The sequence below is a fragment of the Aristolochia californica genome, unplaced genomic scaffold, assembly GCF_029961685.1.
Source record: "Aristolochia californica isolate CCGP_79_NKW_82.1479 unplaced genomic scaffold, dmAriCali1.0.hap1 SCAF_12, whole genome shotgun sequence".
Classification (NCBI taxonomy): domain Eukaryota; kingdom Viridiplantae; phylum Streptophyta; class Magnoliopsida; order Piperales; family Aristolochiaceae; genus Aristolochia; species Aristolochia californica.
The window spans coordinates 16,729,338-16,753,110 of record NW_027181793.1 but is presented as its reverse complement, the minus strand read 5'-3'; the positions used below and the strand labels follow the sequence as shown (position 1 = coordinate 16,753,110).

General features: G+C 38.5%; 1 protein-coding gene across 1 annotated transcript; it reads right to left on the bottom strand.

Moving 5' to 3' along the window:
- Positions 1 to 1,697: 1,697 nt before the first annotated feature.
- Positions 1,698 to 23,243, bottom strand: LOC137945397 (deoxyhypusine synthase-like). Its single transcript, XM_068791271.1, has 9 exons — positions 22,975 to 23,243; positions 22,544 to 22,868; positions 22,286 to 22,453; positions 13,732 to 13,950; positions 12,057 to 12,143; positions 11,561 to 11,666; positions 10,644 to 10,879; positions 10,031 to 10,161; positions 1,698 to 2,135 (listed from the first exon to the last, which is right to left on the bottom strand). The coding sequence occupies exons 2-8, from the start codon at positions 22,754 to 22,756 to the stop codon at positions 10,072 to 10,074; spliced, it is 1,119 nt and encodes a 372-aa protein (XP_068647372.1). The 5' UTR covers positions 22,757 to 22,868; positions 22,975 to 23,243; the 3' UTR covers positions 1,698 to 2,135; positions 10,031 to 10,071.
- Positions 23,244 to 23,773: the final 530 nt, after the last annotated feature.

Below are 23,773 nucleotides of genomic sequence, written 5' to 3'. Positions count from 1 at the left end.
TGTCATGCGGTTGAAGATCATCTCAGAATTTAAGTTGACTAATCCCCCCTTGACTTTGAACAGGTAACTTCAATTTTTATTTGAAATCGACTAGAATTCAAACTTGAAATAAGGCTAGTTAAGTCTAACATGTCAAACTTTTGAATTTTTAAGCTCGTGAGCTGACTCGTTAATATAGTTTTTTTTTATGAAAATACTATTTACTCTAATTGTTCACATCAATTCCCCTTTAGTTGGTTGATAATTATTCTTATTTACATCAAACCTCAAAGACGATCGGTCGTTTAACTCTTTTGGGTCCCTCAACATCTAATTTTGTTACTTACCAATGGAATTGGAATAAACACTATTGATGAAAGTATTTGTTCTTTCTATTATATTTATTAAACTAGTTATTGTACATTAGTATATTCCATTGCAAAGTCTTGAACTCCTCTTTGATAGTTTACATTTCAATAGTACTAAGCTCATCACCATATTTTTTATTTATTTTTATAATTTTAAATATACGTTGAGCTCGAACCTAGCTCGAGCTCAAACTTCAACTCGTTTACAATTTTTGAGCTCAAATTCGTGCTCTAGTGCAATTTAAGGCTCTATGCCAAACTCAAACTTACATAGGTACGAGCTTGGCTTTACTCGATGCCACCCCTAGCCCCAGTCATTGGGGGATCCATATTGGTTTGTGGACCCACACGTTGAAATGGAACGTTTTGCTTCCATTTTTTAGGAAAGTCTCATAGATCAATCTAATTAGATGCCTTACCTCTACATTTCATGTAATTATACTTTATAATTAAGAATATAATTAAAATTTATTAGCACTTTACGTGTATATTCTTCTATTGGTTGAGTTTATTAATACAAAGTAGAAGAAACCAAAAAAAGTGATTGATTACATCAATCGCTGAAAAAGTTATAATGAAAGTGTCAAAGTTAACGATAAATACTAAAATCGATGTATAACACTTGAGTAATGCATTGGATCTTCATTTGCTTTTTATATAGCCAAAGGAAAGGCTTCTTTTTTGTTCCACCATTTACGTCACATTTGGTAGCCAATTTCGTATATAATTGTTATGTGGGTTATGTATAAAATATATGAACCCGAATTTACTATGTCTAACCATTTATATGTATATGAAATTTAGTTTCTCGTTTATCTTTTAGTCTTCTTTACCTATTCATGTTTTTTCTTCATGTTAAAACTTAGGATTCCATAATGTATAATCACAGTAAAAAAGGATCAAGGGGTGAGAAGAAGAAGAAGAAGAGTTGAAGAGATAAAGTTTTAGAAAAAAAAAAAAAAAACAAAAGAGTGACGAATTTGGAGAAGAAATAAGGAAGAATAAGGTAATAGACTTCATACCCTCCCCTTTAGTTGTATTTATAAATATCAAAAGTATTAATATTACAAGAATAATTTTCACCCTAATAAGAGTGAATAAGAGACATAAAACATAAACTAATTACATCAGTGTCACCCTCGTTACATCATATCTTCCAACGTAAATATTTATATTTCCTATTTCTAAAAGAAAAAACTCAACTTTAAAGTAAAGCTTCATTTTGTAGTTTGAATAGTTTTTGTTGACCATAGGTTGACTACGAAAACTAGCTCTTTGTATGATACATTATTTGTAAGTCCGGTTGACTCTTAATATGGCCTTTTGATTGGTTTTTTTATGTCTTAAACGAGTCGACTGTCATAATGTTCACTATAACCTTCAATCCTGTGATGTACAAAGCCTTTGCTCTCCATATTTCCCCATCCATAACATAAAAGTCTTTTATACCTATATATGGTTTTTTACTGTCTTCATATATTATAAACAGAGAAAATTATTTTAACCAAATAAAAAAGTATAAGATACAACATCTAACTCAACCTGGTCTGTAAATTATAAAACAGCAGCTCGCCAATCTCATATCACTATAGAAAGCATATATAATAAGGTCCTCCCCAATCAGAAAACGACTCCTCCCAATTCCCCGGTTCATCAAATTAGCTACTTCAAAGAAAACATAATTTTTTTTCTTTTTTTAATGAATGACATGGGATGGTTCAGGCTTCCAATCCCAGGACTGAATCAAAACAACAGGAACCAGCTTGGGAGATTGCGTGAATGCTATTCCTGCCAAAATTAAGTGAAATTATGTCAATTGAGAATCCTACCAAGGACAGAGAAACCCAGGAATCATATCAAAGAAAGATAATTACTAAAACATTCTTTCAAATTTAATGCAGTAGACACGAGTAAGGAAGACGAAGACAAACTTCTGGTTCCGGAGACGATCCTTCAACCAGCGACACAATGGAAGCATTTACCAGAGGATTTCTTAGCGATCTTCTAGGTGGTATTCAACAGAAGCTGCCTCCAATTCTAACTCTGAATCCAACCAATATCTGACTCCAAATGGGACTTCAAATAGTGCATGCTCAGTACAGAGATCATGAGTTCTTATCAAGAACTGTTGAAGAAGAGAGGCGGCCTCTTGCCCTTCTTCTCATTCCATCAACCGAACCTTCCTCTTCTGATGCCAGAAAAGAGGAGATGCCGGATGCATTTCTTCTGGCACGTGCATTTCTGTTATTTGAAGGTTTCTTTTGTTTGTGAGAGGAGATGCTGGATTATCTCCACCCCTTCACAGGCCGGTGTCTACAGGTACTCTTCTCCAGAGTTTTAGAGCTTCACAACACGTCTCTGTCGCTGGCATCAAATCTCTCCGCCCTTTTTTTTTTTATGAAGGATGATTTTATTAAAAGAAACAGAGAAAAAATGAATAGTTAACCCCTAACAACAAGAGATTGCAAGGACACTCCCTACTTGGCCAAACTATTGGCCACAGAATTTGCTGATCTCGGGATGTGAGACAAAAAACAATCAAACAAACTAACAATTTCTATAATTTCAAAAAAGGTGTCCCAATGACGCCACTGGGGCACTAAGGAATGTTCGCACCAGCAAATCACCACCTTAGAGTCTCACTCGATGTGAATGGGCCCAGCACAGTGATCGCGGAAAACACGGAGCCCATTAAGAAGACCGTGAAACTCAGCCATCATAGAATCCACAATACTGAGAAGACCAGCGAAAGAGACGGTCTGGTTCCCAAAAGAATCTCAAACCACTCCACTAAAGCTAGCTAGACTAGGGTTGCCGAGGGAGGAGCCATCAAAGTTTAATTTTAGGGCTCCAGCAAGCGGTGGGATCCACTCGGAGACAACCAAGGATTTAGAATTTGTATGGAGCTAGGCAAGACAACCCCAATTGTTCCTGATGGAAGATCCCAAGGGGGAGAAAGCTTTCTGAGAGTGAAGCCATGTAGTAATAGTACTTGAGATGGTTTCAATGATTCTTTCTTGGGAATTGAACTTGGCATTGAATCTCTTTTGATTGCGCTCGAGCCAAAGCCCCAAGGAATGAAAGTCGAGCAAGCCGAAATCATTATTCTCCCAAGACCGGGGACGGAGGCTAAGGCTCCTAGTGAACTCCACCGCATGTCTAGAGTTGTGAGAGAGCCATCCACGAATAGCAATATAGGCGGAGGACACCGAAAAAGAGTCACTCTTATCTGGCCACCAGATTAATTTATCAGCTCTACTAGCTTGAATCCTTGTCGACTAACTTGCTTCCAAAGCTTCTAAGTCTGATAGACCCCGTCGAGGGTGAATGTTCCATCCCCCATTACTGGCAACTTCAACAACTGAGCTCCTTCTCAGTTTGGAAATTTGGAAGAGGTTCGGAAAAGAGTTCTGAAGAGGCATCTCTCCTAACTACCAATCTTCCCAAAATTTAATCGACTGGCCATTACCCACATAAACTAGATTGACAAAGAGAAAATCGGGATAAGGAGATAGAAAGACCTCCAGATAGGGGATAAACGCCTTCTGTTTCCCCCCTCAATCCACAAGTTCGAGGAGATGCCGAACTTTGCTTGCACCATATCTTTCCAATGGTTTGGGATGGACGAATTAAATCTCCAAATCCGTTTAAGGAGTAGGGCACGATTCATATCTCTTGTGAGACGGATTCTGAGGCCACCAAAAGATTTTGGAAGGCAGACCTCCCAACTAACCAGATGGTACTTGAACTCAGAGTTGGATCCCCTCCATAGAAAGCGCTTCTTCATCTATCCAACTGCCGACAAACCGAGGCAAGGCACAGCATAAAAGATAAATAGTAGTTTGGAATTCCTGCAATACATGATTTTAGAAGGGTGAGCCTTCCTGACTTGCTGAGTAGTCGACCCTTCCAGGTGGCAAGGCGCAACTTCATTTTTTCAATAACTGGGGACCAGAGGTCTTTGCAAATACAGCCCAAAAATAGGGGAAGTCTAAGATACGTGCAGGGGGTGGATGAGATAGAACAGCCGAGGACTTCCGCCATTTCTGAAAGGGAGCTCGGGTTGATATTGTATCCAATCAAGGACGTCTTCCCCCAATTAATCTTCTAACCTGAGCAAATCTTGAAGAGTCCGGGAATTGCCTTAATTCTTCTAATGTTGTCCATTGTTCCTTCTCTATCAAGGACGTCTTCCCCCAATTAATCTTCTAACCTGAGCAAATCTTGAAGAGTCCGGGAATTGCCTTAATTCTTCTAATGTTGTCCATTGTTCCTTCTCTGAAGATCAAAGTATCGACCGCATATTGAAGGATAGGGATATCAAAAGCCGAAGAGGTGCTAGTTGGGTTGAGCCATCCACATTCTTTAGCTGAATAGAATATAGCAAATAGGAATTCTGATACAATGTCAAATAAAAGCATGGAGAGAGGGTCTCCCTATCTCAGCCCCCTTGAGCCTTTGAAGCATCCGCAAGTTGTTCCATTTAGGATGAGAGAATATGATGCGGAAGACAGGCAACTCTTGATCCAGTATCTCCAACGATCTCCAAAACCCATTCAGTACATGAGATCGTCCAAAAGAATCCAGTTTACCCGATCAAAAGTTTTTTCTAAATCCAACTTCAAAGCAAAAATTGATTTCTTCGAGCTGGTAAAATGATCAAACAGCTCATGAGCCGCCATAGTGGAATCCAATATGTTTCTACCTTTCAGGAATGCGCTCTGACCATGTTCGATTACTAGAGGGAGGACCGTCTTGAACCTATTAGCGAGGAGCCTGGCAATGATCTTGTACGAGATCGAGACTAGGCTGCTAGGTCGAAAGTCACTGTGGATTTCGACACTTCTTTTCTTGGGAACCAGAGAGATGAAAGAGGCACCCATGCTCCGAAAGGAGATGCCCCTTTCAAAAAATACCTCGACCATCTGATAGATATCCTCCTTTATGATAGGCCAAGCACGACGGTAAAAATCTCCATTGAACCCATCAGGACCCGGGGCTTGATCGCTAGCCATTCCCAAAACTGCTTTTTCGATTGCCTTTTGGGAGAATGGAACTTCAAGAAGAGAAGAAGCAGTGCGGGGAAGACGACCAAGTTGAAGCTGCTAGATTTTGGGCTGATTAAGGTACCCATTAGTGTATAAATCTGTTTAAAAACTGAGCAACTCATTAGTAATTGGGATCCTATCCGACGTTACCTCGTTATTGATGCATAAGGAGGTAATTCGGTTGGATCTCCTCGTCGAGGCAAGGGAGTGGAAAAATTTTTGTATTTGTATCTCCATCAGTTAGCCATTTAAAATAGGCTCTTTGCTTCCACTTGATTCTTTCCACATTCAGAATAATTTGCAACTCATTTTGGAGAGACAGGCGGATGGAAAATTCAGATTGAGATAAATACCTTTGCTCTTCTAACAAGTCTAAGTCGGCAATGCGAGTGAGGAGAGGATTTTTCAGCACCCAAAGATCTGCGACGACAAAAGGACCAATCCTTGAGTTTCTTTTTAAGGAGTTTGAGCTTTATCGGAAGAGATCATTCAGCTCTACCCCAGGTATTAAATCTCTCCACCCTTTGATTGAGAATCGTTGTCATTCGGAGACCCCCATGCTTCTATTAGTTTCTGCACATCTGTCACATGCCTGTTCACAACTAGTATGAGAAGCAGCTGCTCTTTGAATTCTCAACAGCAGCAAATGTGGATCCTCCAAGTTGTTCTTTGCCATTCACTTGCCAGACCTGAAAGTTGCCAGTGCAATCAATATATGGTTGAGGTTTTCCTTTTGGTGGAGCAGCTTTTAGGAGGCCTTTGACATCGACTCCTTGATGTTTTAGAAGTGCTGCAACTTTGCCCCTACTATCTTCAGAGACGGTTACCTTAGTAGTTTGAAGCCATGCTCCAAATTTGGATTGAAACATCACTATCTCAAATCCTTCAATAACTCTAATTGTGTGAGCTTTTGGTCGTTCAGGCCCACAAACTAAGTCTTCTGCAGCTGCGCTCACACTCTTTCTCTCATCAAGAGACGTATTTCTGTTGCAGTTTTCACTTCATCGGAAGACCTAAGGTAGTATTTTCCTTTGATTATTATTTCCTGTTCATAGCAAGATCATGGGTGCTTGCAAGAATTTTCCTGGCAGCCAATTATGCATGTTTGTCCACATTGCTCATGAAGAGCCACTTCAGAATAACAGTGTTGAATTTCGTCTCAGTTCTTCATATGAAACAACTGTAGAGCTTAACAAGGAGTCCAGGACATCGGATTTGGGAGCGATTCGCTTGGTTTTCTTACTTTTCCACCAGCAACCAAATCGATACCCATGGCTGTTAGCGGTGCTGCAACTCTCCTTGGCTCCGCCACTGCTCAGAGGTCTAATGTTGCTCAAATATCTGCCTTTTGCCACAGAAGACTCCTCCTTGATGTACATCTAATGCTCTTTCAAGGGAAACTCAAACACAACAGAGCCCCACAAGCTTGCCGACTTGTGATCTCAATGAGAAGAGTGGGTCTGGAGCCAGGTCCGGGTTCGAATCAAAATTATGTGGTTCAGACTAAAAAAATTAGTTCGGTCCATGTGTTCTCATACCCATCTAAAAAAATATTATTTTCTGATGGGAGATCGAATGGGACCATTGACCTTGGGGTCTTCTCTCTAGTAGCTTATCTGCAACGGTTGCATATCTTCAGCATCATCATCATCCAAAAATTATGCATAACGCCCAGAAATTTCTTTGAGATCATAATTGGTCCAACTTGTTTGTTATTTTTATTTACAATTACATATTATTATTTTTATTACATGGTGTTTATCTTATCTACCTTTTATACCCCCCCCCCTCCACAAACCTTTTTATTTGGTCTACCTTTCTCCTACCATCTTTATTGGACTATCATTTACCCTTTTAGGCTAAGCCCTTAAGTTTATTAGGTTAGTTCATTTTTATTATATATGAGTGATTGTCAGTCCATTGAAACTTTTTTACTAGTGCTCTCACATGGGTTCTTTAATTGTCGTTCTTTGAGTAACAGGCATTACCTTGTGTTCAAAATCCATTGAGGTTGATTTCAAGTCCTCATCGCCCATATTTTTTAATTTTTTTAGAGTGTCTGGTTGAGTTCTTATCCTTGAGATCTCTAGATGGAGGAGATAATCACTATATTTATTTTTTTGTTTCAAACTGGGATCACTACCATTATCTTCCAGCTTGAGGGGGTGAATAAAGAAAGTATGATAGATGAGGTCGGTGACATGATCTATCACGAAGGATTCCATGTGTTGTGGTAATCAAATTTTATGTGATCAGAATAATCAAGGGGGAGAGCAAAAGAAGAAGATTTGCATTAATAAAAAAAAAATCAACTAAAGAAGATTGAAGACCAAGAATCTTTTTCCTCGCAAGCTGAATTTATAAACTCCAGCTTAAGGGGGAATGTAGAAGAGCAGGTATGGAAGAGTTTTACATGACTCTCACAGAAAGAAATTTCACAGCGCAATAATTAATATTGCAAAGTCTAACAGGAATCTTATGGAAGGAAGTCTCACAGAAGTGTTTTAGTCGGAGGAGTTTTAGTCATTTTAATCTTTTATTTATGTTCAGTTGGTTAATTATTCTAAGACTTACGTTTAGGAGTAAACTTTGGGTGTAACTAGGACATGGTTAGTTTAATTATAATCCGATTCTATTATAACTAGAAGCTTATCATACTCAATTATACTCAAACCAATGAATTATATCTCTTTTCCAAAAACTCAACAGGCCCCATTATTCAATTTTGGTTTTTCTTTTGGTGGAAAGTTTTCATGGTATGATTATGTGGTCTATCTTCTCAATCTATAATTTTCTGGTCTATTTTCTAAACAAAATATTGGTTGGTTTTGTGGTCAATTCTCTGTTTTTTTTTTTTTTTTTTTTGTTTCCACCTTTGATGTCTCATATGGCTATGCACTTTCAATTTGTGATCTTTCTCGCACTTATGTCAGTATGGATCCTCCCGTAAGTTTTTTATATTCTTTGCATAATCACTTTTACCTATCTCTTGTGCCATCTCATATTAAGTGGACTCTTTTGTATTTTTTAAGACCAATTCATTTCATTTTTATTTTAGAACTCTTTAATTTTGATCTTACTTTATGTAGTCTTAATTTTGTGTCACAAATTATTTATTTTTTTGAGTTCCTCAGGGTGGTCATCTTATTTTGCTATCTATGGGTGATTTTGTCCTTGGTGACTTATTTTACCCTTAATTGGGTTTTAGGGTTTTCGGATTTTAGTGGGAGAGATGGAGGAAGATAAACTTTAAAAATCTTAAATTTTAATTCTATCCAATTTGGGATCATTGGCACATGCTCTACCCAACTTAAGGGGAAGAAAGAGTATAGGTTAGTGAATGCTAAGCAGATGGAGGAAGATAAACTTTGCAAATCTTGAGTTTTTATTCGATCCAAGCTGGGATCATTGGCACATGCTCTACCCAACTTAAGGGGAAGAAAGAATATAGGTTTGTGAATGCTAAGCAGATAGAGGAAGAAAAACTTAACAAATCTGATTTTTTATTCTATCCAAGCTAGGATAATTGGCACATGCTCTACCCAACTTAAGAGGAAGAAAGAGTATAGGTTTGTGAATGCTAAGCGCAAGCTCAAAAGCCAATAGGCTACAAAAAAACCACAAATTTTTTAAGCCACATCGACCACTTTTTTTTTTTTTTTGAAGATCATATGTATTTTTTTATGCTAACAGGGGAATTCGGAGACACTTTATAACAAGTTGAAACTATTCGTTCTAGCTTGAGGGAGAGCATTAGAAAATATAATTAGTTTATTTAGTTTCCCGTGTTTTCTAGGAAAGTTGAATCTTGTATAAAGTAGATGTTGGAAAATATTGTAAAGGGTATTTGGTAATTACTCACTATCTACACTCCCTAAGTATAGTCTTATCTTATTCAGCATGTTTGATAGTTTATGTAGCTCAAGTTTCATATAATTAGAAGGTGTAATGTAGGAGTTATAAGGGTTTAAGTGAATGGGGCTATTATTGTCTTTGTACCTGACTTAAAGCTATAAGGATTAGGGGTCGACCAGAACCCTAATCATCAGAGTTCCAGCTCTCTTGCTGCCGTCACCTCGATTATCCTCTCTTCCTTCTCTCTTCCTCTCTCTCAGTCCCTCTTATTTCATAATTTTGACAATAGATAACTAGGATTTATGTGAAGCAAGGACAAAAACGTATATTTAATATTATTTAAGTTATAAATAAGTGAGAAGGGTCTATAAACCCTAATCTTTCCTAACTCTTTTCTCCTGCAAATTCTAACACTACTAAATCTTAGAAGCTTCTTCACAGTAGAGTAAAGCACATAAAATAGAGTGAGAAGCTATTCTGGCAGCTACAAAGCCTTAGGCAAATATTACTACATTCTTAAGCAACAAAGAAAGATGGTATGCTGATGGTTAGTGAGCATCTAAAGAATCATCAAAACAATTCAAACTTAAAACTATTTTCCAGTTACTACACGTCACTTAAATTCAGCTACTTACATTGTGTTGTTAGTTCATTGGATTCAACTTTCTACATACTTCCATATAAACAAAATTACTCAGTTTATCAGAATAAACTTGACTACAAAACCATGTAGGGATTACTACGACATTAAGAGACAGAAGTACGAGGAAAAAATATTACCATTTTTTCAAGTTTAGGTTGCATAGACAACCAAAGTACGATTATGCTCCGTTGTTTACCAATCCCTTCACCCTTTTAGCAAATGTCTCAGCCACCAGTAGAGGGAAAGCAATCGTTGCATCACAGTGGACCTGGAATATACTTAGTTCAATACTTAAACAGACAAATCCACCCCAAAAAAAAAAAAAAAAAAGAGTTGAATGCGGTACATGAATTAACTAACAAACAGATAAAGGTAATTTCCAAGAAGATCTTCACATCTCAAAACAGAACAATGTACCAATCAATCCATCCATAGCCAAATTGGCACCCATTGTCAACCTATAACTGATCTATTTAATTAACAACAACAAGAATCCCCTGCTTCCAGCATATCATTTAAAGCATGAAAGAAGGATTTTTGCATACCCACATCCACTGTTTAGAACAATGTAACCGCAATTGCAGTTGAAGATTTTTATTTCAACAAATAACTCAGCAAAAATTGGTTACTGCTCTCTTTCCTTAATGAATTTCTCATTATACTCAAAAACAAAAATCTGGACAAGGCTGTAGATGATGATATGTGTGATGAATACAACAGAAATAGAGAGAGAGAGAGAGAGAGAGATACTTTAACAGTTTTTGCAGAACCTCGTATCTTCCCCCACGAAACTGCCTCATCAGGGCGTGCTCCCGAATCACTCCCATCAAACTCCTGTGCTGTGTTTATAAAAACAGCATAATCTGCACCATTTCGCATCATGTTGGCATTGCATATATGGTGCTTTGGCAAGCCACCTCCAAGAATTATCATGCCAGTCTTCCTTGGAGTGGCATGCACAGCTTCACCATTGATGGCTCTTATATCTGCTCACACAAATTTAGGGGTGTCAATTTCCCCGTTTAACCAAATTTCCTTTGACCATAATACCAAACAGAGCAGAAATGGAACAAAAAATTTACCCAATTAGTAAGCACATAATTTTACTCGTTTACCGTTTACTATTTATTAAACAGAAAGGAATTGGGTAATGGCTATTCCATACCCGATTACCAATTACCGTCTTACTAAGGATGTAAAAGTAATTTTCAATATATTAATGGTATAAGTTAAAAGATAATGTCCAGATTTCTCTAAAGAAACAAAGAATATAATCTTCTTATAAATTTTTTTTAAAGATGATGTATTTTTTTAAAACTTTGTTATGTGTATGATGTTATATGATGTTTTTATAGGCCTTTAGGTATTATAAAGTGTAATCATATTGTCCTTTTAATTTGCAAGAACTTTATAGATTTTTATTAATTTTTACTAATTTTATATTTATTTACCCGTTTACCTATCTGATGGGTAACCGGGTAAATAAACGAAACCGGAATGATGTTGTTGCATCAAACAAAACAGAGGCAAAATAAAGAAACAGTAATCGAACTAGTATATGAAATAGCTTATTCCGTTTTGTCCATATACCAATTACATCCCTACACACAACGAACACTATTCAATTAATATACCAATTTTTAATGCATATGAATTGCATAACATACCTTGAACAACATCAATAACTAAACCCGGTTTACGAAATGAATGAAAGTATAACATGTCTCCAAGTGACCCATCAGTCAGCCCTGGGCAAAAGACTGGAATATCATTCTACAAAGAACACAATTCTTGGTAAGAAGAGCATAGTACTTTTGTACACTATGATAAGATTAGATAAAAACATAAATTACCTCATAACAAGCAGAGCAGCAAAGTACATTTATTGTACTCTATAATTTTAGTCAAGGATTTAATCCCAGCTACATGCAAATAACCCTTAAATTTTTTTCCAAAGTTTGATTAAACACGCACAAACCTACCTCATCCTGTGATGAGACTTGAACCCAAGACCTCACTCTAAAACCCCCCATGTGACCGTTGAGGCCAAAGGTTGAAGCCACAAATAAGTCTTAAAAATTTAAAATCCAACTCTCCCCATGGTGCTAAAAGAAATGCTTAATAGACATCTAAAATTAACTAGTCTCCCAGCTTTGCACAGACCTTATATGCCCAGTACAGATATGAATTTGGATCATTTATTTCTTTCCCAAGGCGTGCAATCACCTTTGATGGAGTCCAAAGTATACCCTGAAAAAAAAAAAAAAAAAAAAAAAGGACTTGCCGGTTATACAAACAGAACAGGATACAACAACACATTTTTTTAAAAAAAAAATGATGTATATATTAACAAAAGAACAAAGAATTACAGAGGGACGGGGAGCAATTCCCTAACAATAAGAGATTGTAAGGAAGGATACAACAACACATTTTGAAACTGGACTGTGATATTTCTTGAGCTAAATTATAGAAGAAATTAGAAGCTGCAAGAAGGCAATAAGAACTTTATTTAATCTACATTTCTTTATTTGAAGACAATTACCTCACATGACTTTGTAAGGACCTTGCTAAGGAATTCTGGTGGAGGATAATGAAGCCTAAGCTTTACAATGGTCTAAACATTTTGTATACAAAAATGGTCTACCCAAATCCATTCAAAATCAATCAACGTGTGCAGACAGCAAAACAAGATAAGATAAGACTGAACCCAGTAATCCTGAGTCTCTCCATAAGACAATGATGCTGAAAATAGGGAAAGAAAAAGATGCAGAGGGAATTTTCCCTTGGCTTTTGCTTTCCTTATCTTTCTTATCTCTTCGCATTTCTTTTCCTTTTTTTTCCTGAGCAGAATGAGAAAAATATTCATTGGAGGGAATAAGTATAGAAAGTACCCTGGAGTGCAAAGGATGCAAGAAAAAAGAAAAACAACGGAGGCAAGAAGCTCTAAGGGTACAAAGCATCTACCAAAAGGAAAACAAGTCCCAAGAAATCATCATTAATCTGTTCACAAATCCATGATCTCATCATAAATGTCAAGGAAGCACTACAGGTGGCAACACTCCACCAAAGCACAGCAAAAGATGATAGCCAAATTATCCTCACTAAATAAGGTCCAATAAATTGAAGGGAAAAAGGAAAAGTCATTGGAGGGAACACAAATCCATGATTCCCTTTGTGGTGATAGAGTGGTGCAAGAAGGGGGCTAACCCCCCGGCATCTTCTTCATTTGGTCAAAGAGATCTTTTATTTGGCTTAACCTTTCAACATTTCCTGGTTGCACACTCCAAGGTTTGCAAATGGCAATGCTGACAAGCTTGCGAAAGAGGGTGCCTCTCTCACTGAGTTGATTATTCAGTACCATTAAGTTCCAGTTTCCTTTCCTATACTGGATTCCACTGCTTTCTTTATCTGGTTATTGTTAATCTTTTGTATGATCTGTAGTCTTCTGTTTGTGGGCCTACTCCTCTCTCTGGGAAGCCAGTAGTCATCTTTGCTCCTCTCAATAAAATCGCTCTTACTTTTCCAAAAAATAAAAAAAGAAAAAAAGAAAGGCACAAGGCAGGCTGGCTTAAATGGCTATGGTCAAGCAAGTATCAGTCAGAGTTCTGCCACTTGCTTGGGCGAGTGTGCTCATTAGCATGCGGTAAGACAATGGTGGTAGGATTGTTAGAGGGCACCTTGCAGTCAGCAACTGTAGATTGTACTTTAAAGATTTTGGCACAGTCCCAACAATATGAGACAGGTAATATATGAAACAAATGGATGCAACAAGAAGGCAATCTGAGGCCAATCTGTGAATGCAACTTACTTTAATTAACATTCGGATTTTTAAGAGTACCTCTTCAGATTGTTCTTGCAACATTTGGTCAAAAATTGGGATAATCCAATCTTCAAATTTACAGTAGTTGTCATTAGGGACCAACAGGTTCCCAATCCGATTCAATCCTTTTGATCGTAAATATGCTCCGCGCAGAGAAAAGTCACCTCTATATGTGGGAGCGAGGCATTTAATAATGTCTTCTTCTATTCCACCAGTTGTAGTAACAACCACATCCACCTGTCCACAAAAATTGAATTAACTGAGCAAACAAGCATACCCAGCATGACTGACCCACGTGTCATATAAAGTGTTTAGATACCTATTCTTTTACTCAAAAAAATTTTTTTTTAAATGATGCAGAATTTTTATTTAATCGCTTAAAATTACATTAAAACATAATAAAGAGAAACAAACATACAAACTGCAATTTTGCGACGTTAAGTATGATAAGTGAGCAGTTTGCTCCCTCCAGCATTTTCTCTAAATGTTCAAACCATGAAGCTTCATTTTCAAGTATCTCATGAGTAGATAGGGTCGCCTCTTCAAAATCTTAATAATATTACAAGAGGTCCCCACATGTCATAAGACAATCCAGCAAATTTTAAGGAACTACCAAGAAGCAAGTCATCACTCGGTTCCAACATATTAAAATGTATTGCCAAGGGTAAGTAGATTCTTCTTCTAGGCAGATCAATAAACTTCATAAATGTGAACAGGAATCCAGATCAAGGTGTTTAGTAATCTTTCAATAAAATCTGACCTTCCATAAATAAATAGATAAAATAAGGATAAATATATCATTCTTTTGAAATATCTACGCATAGTTAGATAGAAACTTCTCCCAGCCCTGGATTTTCGAAGAATGCAATACCCTTCATTTTTATATATTTTTTAAATGGATAGGTTTTATTAAGCAAAAGGAGCAAACAAACAATCAGAGGAGCATTCCCATTACAACAAGCGATAGAAAGAAAACTCCATGCTTAGCAAGAGAGTCAGCCAAAGAATTGGCTGATCTTGGAACATGAAACCAAATACAAGAAAAAATGGAGGAAATGTCCCTTATGTTGTAGAAGGTAGCCCAATGCAGCCAAGGAGGCTCAAAGAAAGAGGAAGAGCACCAACTTATCACCACTTTGGAGTCTCCTTCGATAATATGTGGGCTGAAGAAGTGATCCCAAAAGAAAGTAGACTCTAGAGGAGGGACATGAGCTCAGCAGAGGTGTAGTCCTAAGAATGGAGCCATTAGAGGTCCGGATGACCCTGCCAAAACTTGTTGGTTTGAGGTTATGCTGTTAAAGTTAAGCTTGAGGACGCCTAGGGGCGAGGGTCGCTATTCTTGCATAGTGAGGCCACGGGTGAGTGCAGACATCTGAGCAATAGCCCACCATTTGCTGCAAAGGGGATTTTCACCCAGGCATTGAAATTCCTTCTGAGAGTGAATCCAAGTGAAAATTTGACCAATGATGCCGTTGGAGACATCGTCAACACTGGAGAACTTGCAATTGAAGCGACGGTTGTCCCTTTCTCTTCATAAGCCCCAAGGAACATGCACAAGGCAAGTTGAGAGAAGAAGCTTACCCAATCAAGGGGGGATTCGAGCAATAAGTGGCAAGTGGTAGGGAGATCACTGGAAAGGCAGACTTAAAGCCCAATCAGATTGATCAGCCAAGTCCACACCCTCCAAGCATAAGGACAGTGAAGAAGAATGTGGGAGACACTCTCATCATTAGAATTGCAAAGAGGGCATTGAATGTAAAGACCCAAGTTACCTCTTCTTTGAAGATTCTCCACGGTTAGGATTTCATTATGAAGAGAACTCTAGATAAAAAAATCTGACCTTGGCAAGAGCTGAGGGGTGCCAGGCAATAGCAGCACAATGCATCAAATGATCAATAGTCCAGCCCTAGATGTGAAGATAGGCAGATGTGTCTGAAAAAATACCATTGTAAGCAGGCCTCTAGACCAGTCTGTCCTTTTTTGATAAAGTTTTTTTTTTTTTTTGATAAAGGATCTAGACCAGTCTGTCCTCAACTAGACCAGTCTGTCCTCAATATGACTTCTAATTTTGATGGGGCTGAGGTCGTCAAGGAGGGCACAAACATCCCTACTTTCCATGCCATTCAAACCACATCGAAGGTAGAAGTTCCAACAGCTGCCATGGCCCCAAGAGTCAGCCACAGAGATAGAAGTGTGGTGGCTACTTGGTAGGATGCACAAAGAGGTTCGAATCCTCTCTACTAGTCATTCAAAATTCAATATATTCACCATTCCCAACATAGAATCAGGCAGTGGCCGCAAAAATGGGGAGTACGAGGAATAAGGAGGGCCAAAGAGGGGAAAGTCTGTAACGTGATCCTCCAGAGGTCCACCGAGTCACATTCCGATTCAGCTTAGCAACAACAATGGGTCTCCATATGGATTTTGGAGAAGTATTGAATTTCCACAACCAATTAAGAAGGAGGGTGGAATTCATGTCTTTGATGAGTCTGATCCCAAAACCACCCAGAGTCTTTGGCTTCCAGATATCCTTCCAGTTTACAAGATGGTACTTAAAATCATCGTCAGCCACCCACCCCCCCCCCCCCCCCCCCCCCCCGCCAAAGGAGGCGCTTCTTGATGCTCTCAATTTGATGGCAAATGGATGTTGGGCAGGGGAGGAAGGATAGAAAATGATTTAAAGGCCAGCGATGCAAGAATTCACGAGGATGAGTCAACCAACTATAGAGAGAAGTCATCCACTCCAACTGGCCAAGCAACTGTCCAATCTCGCAATCATAGGGGACCAAAGGCTTTTGTGCAGGAGGCAATCAAATAATGGGAGCCATAGGTAAGTGGTGTGAAGAGCGGCAAGGGAGCAGCCAAGGTAGACTGCCATAGATTGTAGTTCCTCTGCGTCGATGTGGAAGCTTGTGAGGGTGGTTTTGTGCCAACATATTTTCAGCCTAGAAGTCACTTCGACAAGGCCAAGGAGGGCCTTGGTCCACTTGATCTAATCCAAGGATGCATCTCCAAACTATAGAGTGTCATCAACAAATTAGAGGAGGCGGACATCGAATTCCTGTTCATCGGCCATCGGTGAGAGTCATCCGACTTCCTTGGGCGAGTAAACCATAGAGTTACTCGGCAATGAAGTTGAAGAGGAGGCACGAAAGAGGAACCCCCTAATGGATGCAATGGGTGAAGCGTCCCGTTTTTTGCCCTCACCATTTTTTGCATCTTCTATAATTAAGAGAAGGACAGGTCCTTCCCTTTCATGCCTCTCCTCCTACAGGGCAGCGGTTTCCTCATACACATCAATAAGCAGAGGGAGTTGGAAGGCACCACCCGCACCCTACAACAAGGGGAAAGCAGGGCTTCCCCCCTCTACATGATAAAACAACAAGAAAGCAGCCACCATGCAGGGTGAGGGAGGCTCTTTTTTTGTCTACAAACAAGAGGCATTGTGGAGCGCCCCCCTTTTTCATCTTCTGAAATTAAGGGGATGGTGCAACACCCACCCCCCTCTCCAACATTCTTAACCATAGCAACAAAAGGAAGGATTCACAAACTTGCAGACCAATTTCAAACTCAACAAAAGCTAGAAATTATTACGGAATATCAACTCCTACAACAGTGTAAGGGGTTTCAAGATTATATTTTGAGTAAGGACATTCTAGCTTAGACCTTTGCCTAGTTTTAATGAAAGTCTTATTTAATGTAAGACTAACAAAGTATGTGAGTTTCTCAAACATAGAACTTCTTGAACTATTATAAATATAAAATACATCTGCCATGCTGACAAAAAATTCCTATTCTTGCTTGTGCCGAGGTGTGGCTGGAAATTGGTAATAAAAGGAAATATTATCATAGAAAACAGCGAGCATATTGCTCAAAAAATTAGAAATTCAAAGTAGAGATCTTGAACCGGTCTTTCACTACCTAGCTGGTTTACATCACGATCTAAACCCAACTGATACTAGATACTAAAATGCAAACTAAAAGTGCACAGACAACATGGGTATGTGTGACAGTACTCCATTTGTTATTTGAGACAACCAAACCTGCTTGTCATATCCAAAAAAAAGAATATTTTGAGACACTCAAATGACTGACATACTAGTAGAGCAATTTAAAGATAACACCCAATGCCGACATAAAAAACAGTGCTTTTCAAGTTGTTATGAGTTTCAACTTTTTTCCAATCTAAGAAATAATGCAAATTTTGTGCAGCATAGAACATGGCAAGAGTAGCATGACAGGCTATCCTCAACCAGTAATGAAATCTTATAAACTAAACTTAGTCAACAAAAAATCTGTTGAGACTGTTCCTTCTTCAACCATGATTCTATAACTGTTGTAACCTGATTTTCTATTAGATCACAGGAATCAGATAAGTAATCAAGTGTCCAAATGTGTTGAACTAGAAAAACTGACATGAGATTTGGAGGATACTGTAGCCAATTAACCATATAAAATCATAAAAATGTCTTTATTAGCAGGACTAATAACACATAGGTTTATGTCAGGAAAAATAATCAGGTTATTAATGGGAAAATGGTCTCCTTAACTTAGGCCAATCACTTTTAGGTTAGACCTAGACCTAATTTCATGGTACCTGTGAAGTTCCAAACATATGAACAAAACAGGTACATCCAAAAATACGAAGAACCACACCAAATAATTTACAATTGGGCTTTAAAACCTGAAGAGGAACTTGACCACTCAAAACAGATGAGGGCATATGCTTAATCAAGTAGCATGAAGCTAAAAATGCATCTCCCCAAAAAGATTTAGGAACATTCATATGCAGTAATAGTGTCCTTGTAACCTCAAGGAGATGTCAATTTTTACACTCAGCCACCCCATTTGTTGTGGTATATAAAGGCAGGATGTTTGATGGGTAATGCCATGAGAAACACAAAATACTGAAAATTTATGGTTAAGATATTCCAAACCATTGTCAGTACGAAGTACATAAATACATGCACCAAATTGATTTTTTTATTTCATTGAAAAAATTGAGGAATACATCAAATACTTTGGACTTCTCCCGTAGGAGATACACCCATGTGACTATATTGAAATCATCAATGAAAGACACAAAATACTTAAAACCAAATGGGTTAGGAACCCGACATAGACCCCATACATCAAAGTGGACTAATTCAAATAACTAAGTGTTTTGACTAGAACTAACTGGGAAACTGGAGCGACGATGTTTTCCTAGCTGATAGGATTCACAATCAAATGAAATATCGGCTAGCAAAGAAGGAAAAGGCTGACGCAACTTAGTTGGTGAGGGATGTCCCAAGCACAAATGCTACAAGTAAGAAGAATCTACAGTAGTGAGAGCTACAACTCGAGAAACGGATACATCATTCAGCATGTAGAGCCCTCCCTTCTCATGTCCTGAACCAATCGTCCTCTTCGTCTGCAAGTCTTGGAAAACACAAGAAGTAGGATAAAAAGTTACTGAACAGTTTAAGGATTTAATTATATGACTCACAGACAAGAGATTAACTGGAACCTTTGGTACAAATAAAACCAAATCTAAGGATATTTGTGGAGTAGTGTGAACTATACCCTCCCCCTAAATGGGAGAGGTGGATCCATAAGCTAAAGTAACTCGACGATATGAATGAGAGGGACTAATGAACTGAAATAGGGAGGGCATACCTGACATGTGTGTAGAGGCTCCTGAATCAATGATCCAAGAGGGAAAATGAGACACATTCAGTGCATTCATACCTGTACTAGCCATCATGGCACTCGCTGAAGAAGAAGGAGTCTTGGTAATCCGAGAATCAGTAGATGAAGCAATCAGTTAACCCAGTCGCTATAATAACTACTGAATGTCCTCATAGGATTCAGTGTGTGAAAAGGCATCTTTATCTGTGACTATAGAGTTGGCCCAAGTAGGTTTATGTTAGGGTCCTGGGCGTTAAGTACCTATGTCTTCCGCTCCTAACAGGCCAGTCTTGTGGGTAGTATTGGCTAAGTGTTTAACATTTGGTATCAAAGCTAGCGCTCGGTCACGAGTTCGAATCCCAGCAATGGCGCAGAGGCTGGATTTAAATACTGGTAGGTGGCGCCACTTTTGCGATGCTGCGGTTGGGCCAGTGCCGCTGCGTCGCGCGCAAAGGTTGGATTAAAATACTGGTAGGTCGCGCTGTTGTTGCGATGTTGCGGTTGGGCCAATGTCATTGTGCCGCCGTGGTCGTCGGCTCGTGAAGGTGGGGTGTGATGTTATGGTCCTGGGTTAAGTACCTATGTCTTCCGCTCCTAACAAGTCGGTCTTTTGGGTAGTATTGGCTTAACAATTTACCAAATTTGCCCCAACATTTCTCAGAAATATGATTAGTCCTACCACAATAAACACATTTTCGATCCCCCTGATCATTTCGGCCATGACCACGGGTTGTGTAAGAGTGATCTCTACCTCTATTATTACCACCATACCAGTCTTCCTTTTAAGTAGGACCATAGAATGATCACAATGGCTCCTATAGAACCCAAACTGTAGTACCACATCACTAAATTTTTCAAACCAGGCCTATGGACTCTGTTTAAGTCCATAAATAGCCTTCTGCAGCTTACACACCTTTCCTGTCTCCCCCTGAGCAGCATACCCAAGAGGTTGGTCCATATACACTTCCTCATGTAGATCATCATGTAGAAAGGCATTATTCACATCAAGTTGAAAGAGACGTCAACCCTTATTACCAGCCACATATATTAAGATACATACCGAAGTAAGTCGGGCCACAGGAGACAATGTCTCAAAGACATCAACTCCAAAAGTCTACGTATACCCGTTCACTACCAACCGAGCTTTGTACAGTTCAATAGAGCCGTCAGCATTATATTTGATAGTATAAATCCAACGACACCCCACAATAGTTGTTGTTGCAGGTGGATCACATAGACGCCATGTTCCCCGAGACACCAAAGCACTCATCTCATCATCCATAGTTTGTTTCCATTTTGGAGAGCACAAGGTTTCCTGCACTGAACGAGGTATATGGGAAGTAGACAATGACATAGTAAAGGACTTGAAGGATGGGGACAACAAATCAAGAGACACATATTTGGATATCGGATGAGAAGTACAAGATCCTTTACCATTTTGTAGACTAATAGGCAGTGCCAAATCAGAGATAACAGGATCTACATGCAATGAAGAAGCTAGTGGATCATGAGAAGAGAGTTTGTAGAGGTAATTGTTGGAGGCACTGCAAAGAGTATGAGAGCGACAACTGTAAACGCGAAGAGGCAATGAAGAACTCAATGACGCTGGTACATCCAAAACTGCAACATGAATAGGACTGTCTAAAGGAGATTCAGGTGATACAGGAAGCTCAGTAGATGATGAAAAATATGGAATATGTTCAAAGAAGGTCACATCGACTGACACATATGTTTTCCATCGAATAGGATCATAACATTTGTCCTATTTTGTTGACTAGAATATCCCAGAAAAACACATTTGTGTTGTTAGCCTGAGTTTGTGCCAATTTGTTGTCCACTTATATTTTTCCACATGTCAGGCCTATAGTCTGTTTGTCAAACCCATCATGAGGGGAGGGCGTTAGTAAGAATAATCCCACAAATTAATGCCAAGAAAAATCATGCCATTATCAATTGTGTAAGCCTCCTCCTAACTTCAACAAACCATTTTGGGATAGACCCAGACCTAACTTTTATAGTTTCTTCCCAAGGTCATTGGAAGGTCCTACTTTGGAGTCACCTTCAATACAAGAACACTAACAAGGAGTTTCTAAAAGTTCTTAGGACAAGTTAATGTCAAGAAAAATCATGCCATTATGAAGCCTCCTAACATCAACAAACCATTTTGGGATAGACCTAGACCTAACTTTTATAGTTTCTTCCCAAGGTCATTGGCAGGTCCTACTTTGGAGTCACTTTCAATACAAGGACGCTAACAAGGAGTTTCTGAAAGTTCTTAGGCCAAATTAATGCCAAGAAAAATCATGCCATTATCAGGCCTCCTAACTTCAACAAACCATTTTGGGATAGACCTAGAATAGTTTCTTCCCAAGATCATTGGAACGTCCTATTTTGGAGGCATCTTCAATACAAGGACACTAACAAGGAGTTTCTGAAATTTCTTAGGCCAAATTAATGCCAAGAAAAATCATGCCATTATCAGGCCCCCTAACTTCAACAAACCATTTTGGGATAGACCTAGACCTAACTTTTGTAGTTTCTTCCCAAGGTCATTGGAACGTCCTACTTCGTAGTCACCTTCAATACAAGGACACTAACAAGAAGTTTTGAAAGTTCCTAGGCCATTGATAAAAGCAAGAAGCTCAGCAGTACTGACAATGCGAAATTTCAAGAGGACCCTCAAAAAAAGGAATAACGGAACCTTTAAACTTTCAAAATAATTTATTAAGAAAAGGAAAACTAAATCAGGTTTCATCAAGAAACTCCAAACAGCACGTATACACTAACATAGCCGAATGAGACGGAAACAGAAAACGATAAGCCGGTCCACATGAAATAAGCAAAAGAGCTTTGGGCAAGACTCGCATTTCAAACAAAAAAAAAACGTGTAGGCATGGCTCACCATTCGATGCTCAACAAGGAAACGAACGGTATCCCGCACTCCTGACGATATAAGATTGGACGTGAACCCAAGAAATATCTTGCATCTAATGGACTGCCTAAAACCTAGTTTTCTCTCCTCGTCGCTACAGTCTTGAGTTGGTTCATCATCGGCAAGGCTCCAATCTAGCTTCAACCAAAAGAAGAAAATGCACGCGTAAGTACAAAGAAAGAATAAAATCAACAGGCAACTGCACAAAAAACATTTGTGTCTAGTCACCATCGCATTCACGACATCAATCGCATCCCCGAGATTAGAAGCCTGAAATCCAGTTGATACCATCGATCTGAGGAGCTCCGGGTAGTTGACTCCACGATTAAAATCATAGCCTGCAATCTTCTCAAGATTTCCTTCAACAGTTTCAGATTCCTTGAAGACAATAGACCGGACAGAGGCGAGAAGCTGTTGTTCATCTTGCAACCGTTCTCCCATGACAATCAATTTTTTTTTTTTTTTTTTATTTTTGCAGAACAAAGGAATGTTCTAGCTTAGGCTTTCCACTACCGAGTGGAAGATGGGTTTCCGCACGAGTTTCCAGAAATCTCTGAAAACAAAAATAGATTTCTCGAGTACTAAAATCCGCAAAATAAAACAACGACAGACGCCTTCTAGTTATCAAGAACGTAGAAGTTTGCAGAGTGTCAACTTACAAACGCTAACAGCAATCTCGCTCAGCACTTCTCTTGAGAAAGAAAAGAATTTGAGGAGAGAGGAAGAGAGAGTGAACAGATAAATTAGCGGCCAAAGCTGTGGCTAGACAGCAAGAATCTTCCCAACCGAGTAGCTTTGAGATCGTCAGCTACGGCTGGAACTACACTCGACCTTAGTGCAAAACGTACAAGTTGTGTGTCGGGTTTCGCCTTGTATCAGGAGACGGGGAATCAAAAAGGAAGAGGCGCCGGAAGGCGCCGCGCTGCAACAATCTCGAATCTCTACAAAATCAATTTTTTAGTTTATTTAGGCTATTCTTGTTGAAAATTTATACGTCAAAAACATTCTACATTTTTAAGAAGCTTTCAATATAAAATTTTATTAATGCCCTAAAAAAAATTATATGAAAATTTTTAAATTTCCTTTAGAAGTTTGTTAGGCATCTTTCAAGGAAATGAATAGAAATTATTAATTAGTTTCATACATTATGTACTTATCCAATAATTTTTAAATAAAATAAGATAACAAATATAAAAATTATCTTAAAAAAAATTGGTAATGTTAAATAACTCTTTTTGCGATTTAAGGGAGATTATTTTCATCATTTTCATTAAATGATATCTAATTGAACAATAAGGTGCAAAAAAACAATACAATATGAAATAACAATAATGGTTTATAAGAGCGAGTTAATATGTACAAAAATAAATAGATAAAACGAGCATATTACCTCTTGGGATGACAAAGACCTGTTGAACAACTTATGCAATATGCCCGCACTTTTTACATCTATTCAAT

Coding starts and splice junctions, on each gene's coding strand:
- LOC137945397 (XM_068791271.1), bottom strand. CDS start 22,756: ATGGGAGAACGGTTGCAAGATGAACAACAGCTTCTCGCCTCTGTCCGG. Junction 22,454..22,543: donor TTGATGTCGTGAATGCGATG/GTGACTAGACAC, acceptor TTTTGGTTGAAG/CTAGATTGGAGCCTTGCCGA. Junction 13,951..22,285: donor TCCTTGTTGAGCATCGAATG/GTGAGCCATGCC, acceptor TTTTGTGGACAG/GTGGATGTGGTTGTTACTAC.